Source organism: Otolemur garnettii, unplaced genomic scaffold (genome assembly GCF_000181295.1).
Source record: "Otolemur garnettii isolate 467f Iridium unplaced genomic scaffold, OtoGar3 scaffold00185, whole genome shotgun sequence".
NCBI lineage: Eukaryota > Metazoa > Chordata > Mammalia > Primates > Galagidae > Otolemur > Otolemur garnettii.
Window position 1 is genome coordinate 1,962,035 of NW_003852580.1, and position 12,392 is coordinate 1,974,426.

Here is a 12,392-nt window from a genome sequence, read left to right on the forward strand (position 1 = left end):
TTTTTAATTAAATCATAACAGTGTACATGAATACTATCATGGGGTTGAGGTCAAGTTTTGAGAATGGAAACACTGATTATTGTGACAGATGCTCCTTTGCACGGGCAGCTTTGTCATCAAGAATAAAGCTGGACACTGCATGGTGGAAGGGCCAGTTCTTGAGCGCTGAGCAGCACTCTGAGACACACCTAGGGAACAAGGGTACTGGCCTTTCTGTGTAGCTCTTGGGAGTCCAGCAGTTCACTCGCAGGGTAACGTAGTGTACACAGTGCTCTGCCGACTGGTGCGGTATTGTGAACACAAGTCACTAGGAAATGTGTCCACATAGGGCCGGTGGGACACTATTCCAGGAACCTTGTACAAGTCCCACCAGGGTGTGACCTGAAGACAAATGGAGCATGTGCGGGATCTCCTGTGTGAGGACATAGTCGTTGGTCTTCTGACCGTAGACCGTTAGGCAACATGCCAGGGCCTGGAACTGCCCTTGCTGAGTTCTAAGTCACATCCTCAGCCAAGAAGGTGGCCCAGAGCGGCTGTTTTTGAAGGCATGGTGCAGACTTCATTCCTCAAGATAGTATGTTAGGGTGGGATTCAGAGAAACCAGAACCTGATTTCCTCAGGTAATAATCTACCAAATACCAGCAAGTGCCTCCTTTATCCCAGACACTAAACTGAAAAAAAAAATTGACCCCTCCTGCCACAGAAACACTAGGCACAGCTCCCACCCCCACCAGCACAGAAAGATGGGACGCAGGCCTCCTGCCCGCGCTCAAGCCCTCTGCTGACCACACTGCCCAGTTCTATTAGTCTCTGATCTGCTTAGGCCTCTCTTGCTCTGGGAAGGGAATGTGATGTCACTGCTGTCTGCTGTCAGACACACAGGGTCTCTGAGCCCATCAGGGCCTCATGCACTGACTTGTGCCAGGAGTTCACAGGGTCTCTGAGCCCATCAGGGCCTCGTGCACTCACTTGTGCCAGGAGTTCACAGGGTCTCTGATCCCATCAGGGCCTCGTGCCAGGGGTTCACAGGGTCTCTGATCCCATCAGAGCCTCGTACACACACTGACTTGTGTCAGGGGTTCACAGAATCTCTGAGCCCATCAGGGCCTCGCGCACTGACTCGTGCCAGGGATTTTTGTCCAGTGTCCTTGGGAAGCCCCATGTGTCTATGGAGGAGGGGCTGGGGCTGCCTATGGGGGAAGAACCCACTGTCCTATGGTTATGTGGATTTCCTGGCACTGCCTGTGGCCCATGCCTGCCTTCACTTTCATTGGCCAGGATCAGAGCAGGCAGGTGGACCAGCCAGATGACACCAGGCTTCAGTGGACAGTAGAGGCTGAAGGGCAGCCATGTCATACTCCATTTGTGAGCTGCCCAGACCCTTCCTCCTCACCATGGGTTCTGGCAGCAGGCAGGACATGTGAGTGTCTGACTCCTATTCTGGGGAGCACAGCCACCTTCTGCCTGGCTCTGGGCTGGGGTTACTACAATTTTGACCTTAATCACACAAAGGAAAGTTACATTTCACAGACTAATTAACTCTCAGATAAAAAGTAAATAGTAGCAGTAGGAGTTTTAGAACTTTTTTCTCGTATTGATTATCTTCTTAACCTCAGTTTCCTTATCTCTGAAGTGAAATGGTTAAGCTGTATGACCTCTAAACTTCCAGCCCCAGACTTTAATTCTTCCACATTCTTCTCACCTGCCATGCTTCTCTCCAAGTGGGGCTATGGACAGAAGCCGTGTCTACCACAACTGCTGGGTTCGTCTGGTGTTTCTTTCTTGGCCAGGACTTTGAGGCTTTCTCTCCAGTGAGGGGCAGGTCCACTCTACAGGCGGGACTGAACGTGACACTGCCCCAACTGTGGGGACTTGGAGCATCTGTGACAGCGCCTGACATGCCCAGCTGGCTGGGAAGTCATTGACTGCAGAGCCCTCTGACAGCTTCACCAGTCTTGCTTGACCACAGAGCCCTTTCTTCAGAAGGCCCATTGACACCTCAGAAGCCCTGAGATCATCTGGGAGGTGTTTGTACAGACCCCGACACTGTTCAGTATGATCATTTTAGAATTAAGTCAATTTAACAACCCCTCCAAGTTGTGTTTGAATATTTCCAGAATTTTTCAAGGTGGTACTGGGGAGTCGGTTGTATTTCATGCTGAGACATATTGACGTGTTCCCCTAAATGGGCCCTGCTGGGCTGACAGTTCAAGGGGGCCGTCCATATCTGTGACTTTCCTGTCCTATAACTTGGAGAAGAAATTTTTTCACTTGGTTTAATCGGTTTCCCAAAAATGAATTTATTGCACAGCCATCCTATCAAAACAGGGAAGCACTTTGGGAGAGAGCTCTGCAATCATAATTCTAACCAATAGTGTGTCCACTGCAGTCCCTGCGGGTACTCGCTGACCATCACAAGTCAGTGTAACTGAGCAGTGTGCAGGCTGGACTGTTGGGACAGGGCTCACTGCGTCGTTTGGCAGAGCCGGGTTTGGGTCAGTCTGTGCTACAGGCACTTGAAACACTGAGGAGATTTCTAGAAAATAGCCAGACCCAGCCAGCATGGGTGGCTGGAGAAGTGGTCTGGAGGGTGTCAGCAGCCACCCAAGGTTGGGCCTCAGATTCCTGCCCCATCTAAGCAGTGGGGAGACTTTGTAGCCAAGAAATCCTGAGGAGCCTCAGGGACCGTCTGTTGCCAGTGTGCACTGGCCTTTCCTCTGCCCCACCTAGGAAGGAAAAGCTTAGCACACTCCCGCTGCCTCCGGCAGGTGCAGACAGAAATATGTTGCGTGAGGTGGGCCCTCGCCCAGCGTTCCTCTGGCAGCCAGTTGTCCCATCCCTGTTCAGCGAAGAGCGCCTGCACCTGTCAGGGCCGCCTCACTGTGCCTGCTCCAGTGCGTTTCCTGGCTCCTGCTTTTCCACCCCCTACTTGTTTCTTCATGTGCCACAGTGACACTAGTTTAATTATAGAGGCTTCTTAGGATGTTGTCATGACTAAGGGCGTTTCTTTTCTGGGGTTTTCTCAGCTATCTTGGGGTTTGATTTTCCAGGCATATTTGGGTGTCAAATTGGCTCCATAAAGAAGCTCATTGGTGTTTTTACTTGGGATTGCCTCAAATCTATAAATCAGTGGTAATGAGAACTGACTCAATGTGTCAAGCCTCTGGTCTCCGGCAAGGGGCACCTTCTCACATATTCACACACACTTCACACCTCAGGAACAGGCTCTGCACGTTTCTGGCCCAGTGTATTTTGTTCCTAAGTACTTTTCTTCTTTGCTATTACAAACAAGGTGTCCTCTGGTCTCTGTCTCCTAACTGGTTATTACCCGTGTGTGTGAGGGTGTTAATTTCTGTATGTTCACGTTTTATCCTTGTTTTTCAGTTACTTGTTTAAATTGGCTTTATGTTCAGGTCTCTGGGCTTTTCAGTTTTGGTATCATATAATTTTCAAATCAAGATAGTTTTTCTCTTACTCTGGTGCACTGTGGCACCTCTCCCACAGTGAGTCTTGACACCTCCTCATCTGAGGGGTGTCCTCGCTGCTCCACTGAGTGAGATGCTGGCTTTAGTACTGAAGTGTATAAATGTATTTTCATCATGTTATGAATGTACAATTTTTGTTTTCTTGAGTACTTTTTAAGCAAGAATGAGTATTTTTGTGAAAAATATTTTTGTCATCTATGAGTATAATACTGTGACTTTTCGGTTTATTATGAAGTTTAGTGATGGATTTCCTAGTGTGACTTGCCCTTGCGTTCCTGACCTAGGCCCCGCCTGCCCACGGTGTGCCATCTCCTTATTGTGGGTTGTTCCTGTCTGGCAGCGTCCCACATGGCGTTTTTGCACTGGTTCCGTAAGTGATCACTTTACTGTTTGTTGGCTCTTTTTTCAGACTTGAGCCTTACGCAGACCCTTACTATGACTACGAAATAGAGCGGTTCTGGCGTGGCGGACAGTACGAGAACTTCAGGGTGCAGTACACAGAGACAGAGCCGTACCACAGTTACCGAGTGAGTACACTCAGTGCGCGGGTTCATAGGAGTCTGCTCTGCACAGAGCCTCTGCCATCAACTCAGCATCTCACTGCAGCCCACAGAGGCTGCTCGTAAGACTCACACCAATCCCATGACTATATTTGTAGCCATGTGAACAGGGATTTTCCTAAAAACTTTGTTCTTGCTATGGTGTGTTTTAAATTAGATTTCCCATCAGGTTATGTAACAACGCGAGTTTCGAGGAAGTATGTTTGCCGCATTGGCTCACACTCTTCCTTGGCTCTTCGGTGGTAACCTTTGTTATGCTTGCTCTCATCTGTTTCACTTGACTTACTAAGTTTGACCCCAAGCGCCCATCGTACCCGATTGATCTGTCAGAAGTCAGTTCTGTCCTGGATTTCTTCTGCATCACCCTGAGCCTCTGAGAGCAGAGGACGCTTAGGAACTTTCATGCTTCAGGCTGAGAGTCCCTAATCTCAGCTGCAGGTGGTTTGGAAAAGCTGCCCCAGGAGAAGACCAGGTGGAAGCAGCTGACCGGTTTTGTGCTGTGGCTGCTCGGACAGTCACAGTCGCGAGTGCTCAGGACCAGAGGGTGGTGGCTGCCCAGGACCCCACAGGGGTGAGCTGGTGGAGAGCAGAGGGCCCCATGTTGCCTGAAAGCCCCCAGCCTGATCCTCCCGTACTCCTTCATGCTGATAGCCTCCTCGTCATTCAGGCAGCCTGGAAAGAGGAGAGACCCCCAGAATCACCCCCCACCACATACCTCCTACCCTGTGTCCAAGGCTGGCAGCTAGGAGGCTGGGAGTGTGCTTGGCACTTCCCCATAGGTGGCCTAAAGCCTGAGACCTGTCAGATGCACTGATTGGACTATTTTCAGTTTTAACACTGAGTATTAGAGCAAATGAATAAGAACAGAGGGATCACTCAAAAAGGTGTTTGAAGGTTGTATCAGAAAAGCAGGAGTAGCCTTTTGGGTGCCTACTCTGTTGCAGAAGCTATTGAGGTGTTCATGGGCACCCCACCCTGGGAGGCAGCCGTTCTCTCTATCCTGCAGACAGGCAGAGGGCTGGCCTAGGCTGCACGCAGAGAGCTGCCTCTCAGTTCACACAACTGTGCTCACATAGTTCTAGGGTTTTGTTTCTTAGAGACAGGGTCTTGCTGTGTCTCCAGGCTGGAGTGTAGTGTGCATCACAGCTCACTACAGCCAAAACCCCCAGCCTTAAGCCATCTCCTGCCTTGGCCTGCCAGAGTGCTGCAGGCTGCGGTGAGGACCTGAGGTCCCCTGAAGCTAGTGGAGTGCCCTGGTGGAGCCTCTGCTCTCAGGCCATGCCAGGCTGATTTGGCATCTGCCTTTTTTTGTACTGTTCTGAGAAGCTTTGGGCCCCTCAGCACTGGAGTCTCCCTGCACCTCCCCCCACCCCGCCCTGCCCTCCCTGTCCTGCCCCCCCCCGCCCCTCCCAAGTCACACTCCCTGTGTTTGGCTCTTTGACGAAGGAGCGAGAGCGGGAGCGGGAGCGAGAGAACCGCCAGCGGGAGCGTGAGCGCGAGCGTGAGCGGGACCGGGAGCGGGAGCGGCGGCAGAGGGAACGTGAGCGCGAGCGGGAGCGCGACAAGGAGCGGCAGCGCAGGAAGGAGGAGTGGGAACGCGAGCGGGCCAAGCGCGACGAGAAGGAGAAGGACCGGCAGCACCGCGACCGTGAGCGTGACAAGGAGCGGGACAAGGACAAGGAGAAGCCCCGGCCCCGCTCCCCGCAGCCGCCAAGGTAGGCCTGGGACCCTGAGGGTGGGTGGGGCTATGCCACGCCAGGACAGGGCTTAAGGACAGACACTTGTTGGAGCAGAACCATGGTTCTCAGTTGGGAGGCAGAGAGCCAGACAGAGGGGTGCGTGTGTTTGCAGTTTTACTGAGAGAATTCACTGGTGGTGGAACCCATTTAAAGGGTTCACGCAACTGTGCTTCATAGTTCTACGGTTTTGCTTGTTTCTTAGAGACAGGGTCTTGCCGTGTCTCCAGGCTGGAGTGTAGTGTGCATCAGTGTTTTAGAATATTGAATACTTTTGTGTCCCCCAAAAGAACCCTTTTACCAGTTTGCATTACTCCCTGCTTTCCCCAGACTTCCCATCTCCTGGCAGGTCCAGTCCTGCCTGTCCCAGACACTTCACATGACCGAATCATACAGCACGAACCCTTCTGCAACTGGCCCCTTTCACTGAGAGTGATGAGTTTTTGTTTGTTTGTTTATTTTTTTTTTGATAGAGACAGAGTTTCACTTATAGCCCTCCATAGAGTGCTGTCATGTCACAGCTCACAACAACCTCTAACTCCTGGGCTTAGGTGATTCTCTTGCCTCAGCCTCCCAAGTAGCTGGGACTACAGGCGCCCACCACAACGCCCAGCCATGAGAGTGATGTTTTTAAGTTTCACCACTCTGTAGCATGTATTAACCCATCATCCTTTCTTATGGCTCAGCAGTGATTGTGTGGATAGCCCACACTGTGTTGACCCATTCACCCACTGGTGGACATTGGGTTGCTCTCACCTTTTGGCTAGTGTGAATATGAACACTTTTCTGCAAGTTTTTTGTGTGAACATAGGTCATGATCTTTCTTGAGGTTACACCTAGGAGTAGTTACTGCCCAAATGTTCTCCAAAGTGGCCACCCGTGTCGCACACCCCGCAGTGGTGTGTGAGGCCCAGGCTCCTCGTCAGTGCCTCTCTTCACTTTTCTGATTGCTGATTGCAGCTGTGTTCACTAGTGTGAAGTGGCATCTCCAAGTGGTTCTGGTCTGCATTTTCCTAGTGATGGTGGTGCTGCTGAGCATCTTTTTGTCTTTCCTTGTGTTCATTGAACGTTTGTATATCTTCTTGGGAAAATGTGTATTCAGATTGCTGGCCCATTTTTGAGTTTGTCTTTTTGTTACTGAGCTGAGAGTTCTGTGTGATGTAGGCGCACATCCCTGTGAAATGTTGGAGGTGCAGGCACACCCTCCCACGTTGTCCTTCACTTCTTAATGACGCCCTTAGAAGCACAGATTCCAGTTTGTCTACTTGTTTTGTTGCTTATGGTTTTGACGTCATCGCTAAGATGCCCTTGCCTGATCCCTCTCTGTCACAGGATCTGTTTTCACATTGATACTTCAGTCTGTGACGCAGTTGAGCTCATTACTGTGTATAGCTGCAGGAGGCCCGGCATCATTCTTTTACCTATGCATGTCCCTCTTTCCCAGCACCATTTGTTTAGTGGCCAAGGCAACCTTGTCAAAATCAAGTGACTGCGGACGTGTGGGTTCATCCAGCCATTCTGTCTTCCACTGGCATCACATGTCCTGATTGCTGTGGTTGTACTGTGCATTTGAAGTTGGGACAGATGTGTCTCTGGCCGAATTCTTTTTCAAGAGCATTTTACCTGTGCTAGGTCCTTACATTTCTATACGATTTTAGGCTCAACTTTACAAATTTTTACCCAAAAAAGGCAGCTAGGATTTTAATTGAGATACACTAAATCTGATCAATTTGGCAATATTGCTGTCTTAACAATATTGTCTGTCTTTCCTTTTTTTTATTGTTTGGGATTCATTGAAGGTACAAAGAATCTCTGGGTCTGCCTGGGGCTACACCCTCCACTGGGACCGCAGGAGCTCACCTAGCGTCTGGTCCTTTGCCCTGGGCAGGCTGTCCCACACCTCTTCTGGAGCTTTGCTCAGATCCCTCAGCTCAGAGTCAGCTCCCCTCACATTTGCCCTCCAGCCTGCTTTGTCACGCCTCTCAATGCCTCCATGCCTGGCGTTGCAGCAGCATGCACTCCAGCCCTCTGTCCTGTGCCCTACAGTCTTCAGTGCCTGACCCAGAGCCTGGCACCAGTGGAGGCTGGGTTTGGGAGAGCAGCAGCATTTTTGCCATGTGTGCCAGTCAGGTTTTGTAGGGTTGGTGACATGGAGATTGATCCCTGTGAGCAAAACTGGCTCAGGCTGCTTGGCAGATTCACAGAACGGCACTTCTGTGCCAATCCAGGAGCCTGGTCTCAGAAGCAGAGACTCAGAAGGCTGTGAACAGCCCCAGGCAGTGATGTGAGGTCAAAGGTCACTCTGCAGGTGCATGCATCCCATCAGTGTGTCCACTTTGGTGGCATAGGAACGTGTTGACTCTGGTGCAGACCCCCTTCCTCAACCCCCACTAACATATTCTGCTTGTTGCAAGAAGCTGGAGCTCTTCCACATCAAGCATCTGTGATACTCAGGTTAGAGGACAGTGGCAGGGCCCCCCTGCACCATCTGTGCAACACCACTGCAGCCACTCGTCACCCATGGAGGAACAGCTGTGCACTTTTGTGCTTCTGGGACCTCCTGGCCTCTCCGGAGGAGGATATGTTGTGAATCCAGAAAGAGTCTTTAAAGATGGTGGCCTTTATTGGCTCGGCCCCAGGCAGCAGGTGACAGATCTCCATCCAGTTTCTGGACCCTCAGTCTGCTCACTGATAGGTCCTGACAGTAGTGAAGTAGTCCTCATCAACACAGTTCTTTCAGGTCAGATCTGAGCTCATAGTCAGACATCCTCTGGATGAAATTATTTTTTCCTAAAATTAGACCCAGCTTTTATCACCAAACTGGAGAGCCAGTCTCCCCTCCTGTTTCTCACCTGGTCCATTGTCTTCCTTTCTCACCATCGTGTGCTTCTGTGCCCTTCCACGTACACGCACGCGCGCACACACACATACACACACCTGGCCTGCACCCTACAGCTGGTGGCAGGGCTGGCTCCATTCAACCTGTTTCCTGGGTGCTAAGGAGTCTTCGTTCTTGTCTCTGGTGACGGAGCCCAGCCAGGCCTACTGCCAGCCTGCACGGCAAGGGTTTCACCAGAGCAGGAACTGGCCCATTTCCTTTTCCTGTGTCAGCCCAAAATGGTGTGACCCCATCTTCTGAGCAGCTGGGTCCCCTTGCATGGTGTATGTGTAGATGTGACCTCCCTTTATGAATGGGCTAATCTTCAACAAGTTGGGATTTTTTTTTTTTGGAGTTTTTGGCCAGGGCCAGGTTTGAACCTGCCACCTCCCATATACAGGGCCGGGGCCCTACTCCTTGAGCCACAGGCGCTGCCCAGGTTGGGAATTTTAATCCTGGTGAATACAAAGAACTTTTCTCATCCTAAATAGGAGAGTGATATAATTTCATCTAGAGACAGCCACTTGCAAAGCCTTTGCCTTCACTTGCTGAGCAGAGTATCAGAGAGGGAGTCAACCCTGATAAAGTGTATCCGATCTGTGTGGTCTATAGCCAGCTCGGACTCCCACCCTGAGCACTTGTCAACCCTTGCTCCAGGAGAGGGAGGTGAAGTCGTACAGCAGAGGGCAGGAGTCTGTCTGGGTTCCTGGGCGTCCTGGGTTAGGACTCAGGACCCCTCCTGGGAAAGAGGTCCCAGACAGGATGTGCTGCCCAGATGTCTGATGGCTGGTGCTCAGCCTCATCTCTGTCCTTTGGGGGCCCCCCTTTTTATTGCCCCACCCTAACACCCTTGTTGCTGAGGCTCTTCCCCACCCACTTGAGTCCTTCTCTGCCGAGAGGCAATAAACAAACTCAGCTCCTATCCATCTCCTTTGGGACACTCTGACCAGCTGCTCCACAAACCTGGGAGGCTCATGCTATTGCTGGGGTGTGATCCTGTGCGCTCCTCATCCTGGCTGCCTTTTGAGGCCTTCTGCCTACTCCTACACGTGGGCTGTTTTCAGATTCAGACTTTTGCAGAACCTTTCAGCCAATTCTAGAAAATGCATCTGTGCGGGCAGCACCTGTGGCTCAAAGGAGTAGGGCACTGGCCCCATATGCCAGAGGTGGTGGGTTCAAACCCAGCCTCAGCCAAAAACTGCAAAAAAGAAAAAAGAAAATGCATCTGTGGAACTAGGGGGAATCCCTTTTGTGAAACTTCCTTCTGATCTTGACAGCCTGGGCCACGACCATGCTGTCAGGCTCAGGAAGATAAAGGTAACCGTTGTTCCTGGTGGAATTGCCGGGGGGGGGGGGGGGGGGGCAGCGGTTGCCACAGCACCTGCCCAGGCCCCTGTACTCTGCTCTTACAGAAGCCACCCATGGTCCTGTTGGGCTCGCGAGCAACTGTGTCCCCAGCCCGTGCACACCCCTCCAGTGCACACCTGCTCCTCAGCGGGCTGTCATGCATGCTCTGAGTTGTTTGTTGTGGGCCCCCTTCGCACTATGGTTGGAGGCGTCCCAGGAGTCCCAGGATCTTGGGCAGGGAATGGGCCAGCTGGGTAACTAGTTTCTCCAGAAGGATTTATGACCTCCCCAGAAGGGTAATAAACACAGTTTTAGATCAACCTTCTGGATAAAAGACTAGTTAGGGGCTCGGCACCTGTGGCTCAAGCGGCTAAGGCGCCAGCCACATACACCTAAGGTGGCGGGTTCTAATCCAGCCCGGGCCCGCCAAACAACACTAATGGCTGCAACCAAAAAATAGCCGGGCGTTGTGGTGGGCGCCTGTGGTCCCAGTTACTTGGGAGGCTGAGGCAAGAGACTCACTTGAGCCCAGGAGTTGGAGGTTGCTGTGAGCAGTGAAGCCATGGCACTCTACCCAGGGGCTCAGCTTGAGGCTCTGTCTCAAAAAAAAAAAAAAGACTAGTTAGGGCCAAGGATGTAAACTCTGGGTGCAAGTGCTACTATCTGTGCATGTTATGTGCTAGGACTGGTCTTGCAGACTTGATATGCCTGCGTGGCCCTCTCTCCCTGAGCTGTGGGGGAAGGTGATGGCCACTTGGGTCTGCTTGCTGACCTATTACACACCACCATCTTTTTTGCAAAACATTAGTGTTGAGTGTCCCTCTGATGACTTCCTGCTGATTTCTTGACCACCACCATCCCTCCCTAACCTTGCCCTGTGCTGCCACAGGTGCACAGGGTCCTCACCCCCACCAGCACCACCCACTACCCCTTGTGTCTTCAGGAGTAGAACCTGTCACATGGGGAATCTTCATACCATGAATCCAGATTGTTTGTACCTCTGACCCCTGGAGGTGCTTGCTTTGCTGACCTAGAGTGCATCAGACGTACAGCATGTCCAGGACACCCTGGAGCTGGCCCCAAGCATCCTGAGGCCCCAGAATGGCAGGCTGCCTGCTCAGAACTTGCCCAAAGTTAATTTCCCCAGGACTTGTCAGGTGGAGTTTAATACAACCAGTGATCTTCAGTCACCACTAGAAGCACTTTGCCTTTCTGACCCTCATTCTAATCTGTCCTGGGTATTGCTTAAGTGCTATCTCTGAGGAAGCCACTGTGCCCCGGCACTTTAAAGGAAAAGTCAAGTCCCAGGTCTATCCCCTTGCAGTCTAGCTGCCCACAGTCAGCTTCCATGTGAGAGTGAGTCCAGTACAAGGGATCCTCTGGGGTGAGAGGGACCATGCTCACGTTATTTTACTACAGTTTATTGTTACAGTTGTTCTACTGTATTTTTAATTTCCTTCTGTGCCCAATTAATAAATTAAACTTCATCATAGCAGTGTATGTGCAGGAAAACCAGTATGTAACAGGGCTTGGGGTGATCCATGGTTTCTGGCACCCCCTGGGGGTCTTAGAATGTGTCCCCAACAGATAAGAGTTCTGTTGTACTCTGCTATGACTCTGACTGTTCACCCCATGAATTGCTCAAAAAGTTGCTCAACTGTTTGATAAAGATGGTTGGACGAATAGAAAAATAGTGGTATTTTCATATATTAAAACCAATTTGTTGGCCGGTCATGGTGGCTCACTCCTGTAATCCAGCACACTCTGGGATCCCTTGAGTCAAGGCAGGTGGATCCCTTGAGCTCTCAAGAGTTTTGAGACCAGCCTGAGCAAGAGAGAGAGTCCATCTCTACTAAAAATAGAAAACTTAGCTGGACGTGGTGGTGGGTACCTATGGTCCCAGCTATTTGGGAGGTTTGGACCGGAGGACCAGTCAAACCGAGGACTCTGAGGTTGCCATGAGCTAAGGCCTATGCCACAGCACTCTACCCAGAGCAACAGAGTGAGACTCAGATATAGGTGTCTGGTGTCTGTAGGTCTGTGATGAACACAGGTAAATCCAAGCACAGAAAGTGCCGTGAGCTTCTCTGAGTTGTCATTTTATTTGGAACCAGAGCTTCCTATTCCTTGTGGAGTCCTAGGAATGTGAGTGAGGGTGACCTAGAGAGCCAAGATCAATGTTGATTGTCTTGGGATGTGTTTCAGTGATGTGCCCTTACCACTGAGACAGCAGGATATCTGAGCAATACTTGTCCAACACTGCAAACAGTACAAGTATATTTTTCCTTTTCATTCTATTCATCTGGAAATTAAAGCAAGTGGGTGAGAATATGTGTCACGTTGGTAGTAGTTTTATTTCTTTGGGTAACTTGCTTATGATTAAGTT

At 50.9% G+C, this 12,392-nt stretch overlaps 1 protein-coding gene across 6 annotated transcripts in view; it reads left to right on the forward strand.

Moving 5' to 3' along the window:
• ZC3H18 (zinc finger CCCH-type containing 18) overlaps positions 1 to 12,392 on the forward strand; it is a 67,988-nt gene that overhangs the window by 34,116 nt on the left and 21,480 nt on the right. For all 6 annotated transcript variants that reach the window (XM_003800798.2, XM_023507493.1, XM_023507490.1 and 3 more), the window contains 2 exons: positions 3,895 to 4,012; positions 5,492 to 5,760. In XM_003800798.2, coding sequence (XP_003800846.1) covers positions 3,895 to 4,012; positions 5,492 to 5,760 — 387 coding nt within the window. The remainder of the gene's footprint in view (positions 1 to 3,894; positions 4,013 to 5,491; positions 5,761 to 12,392) is intronic.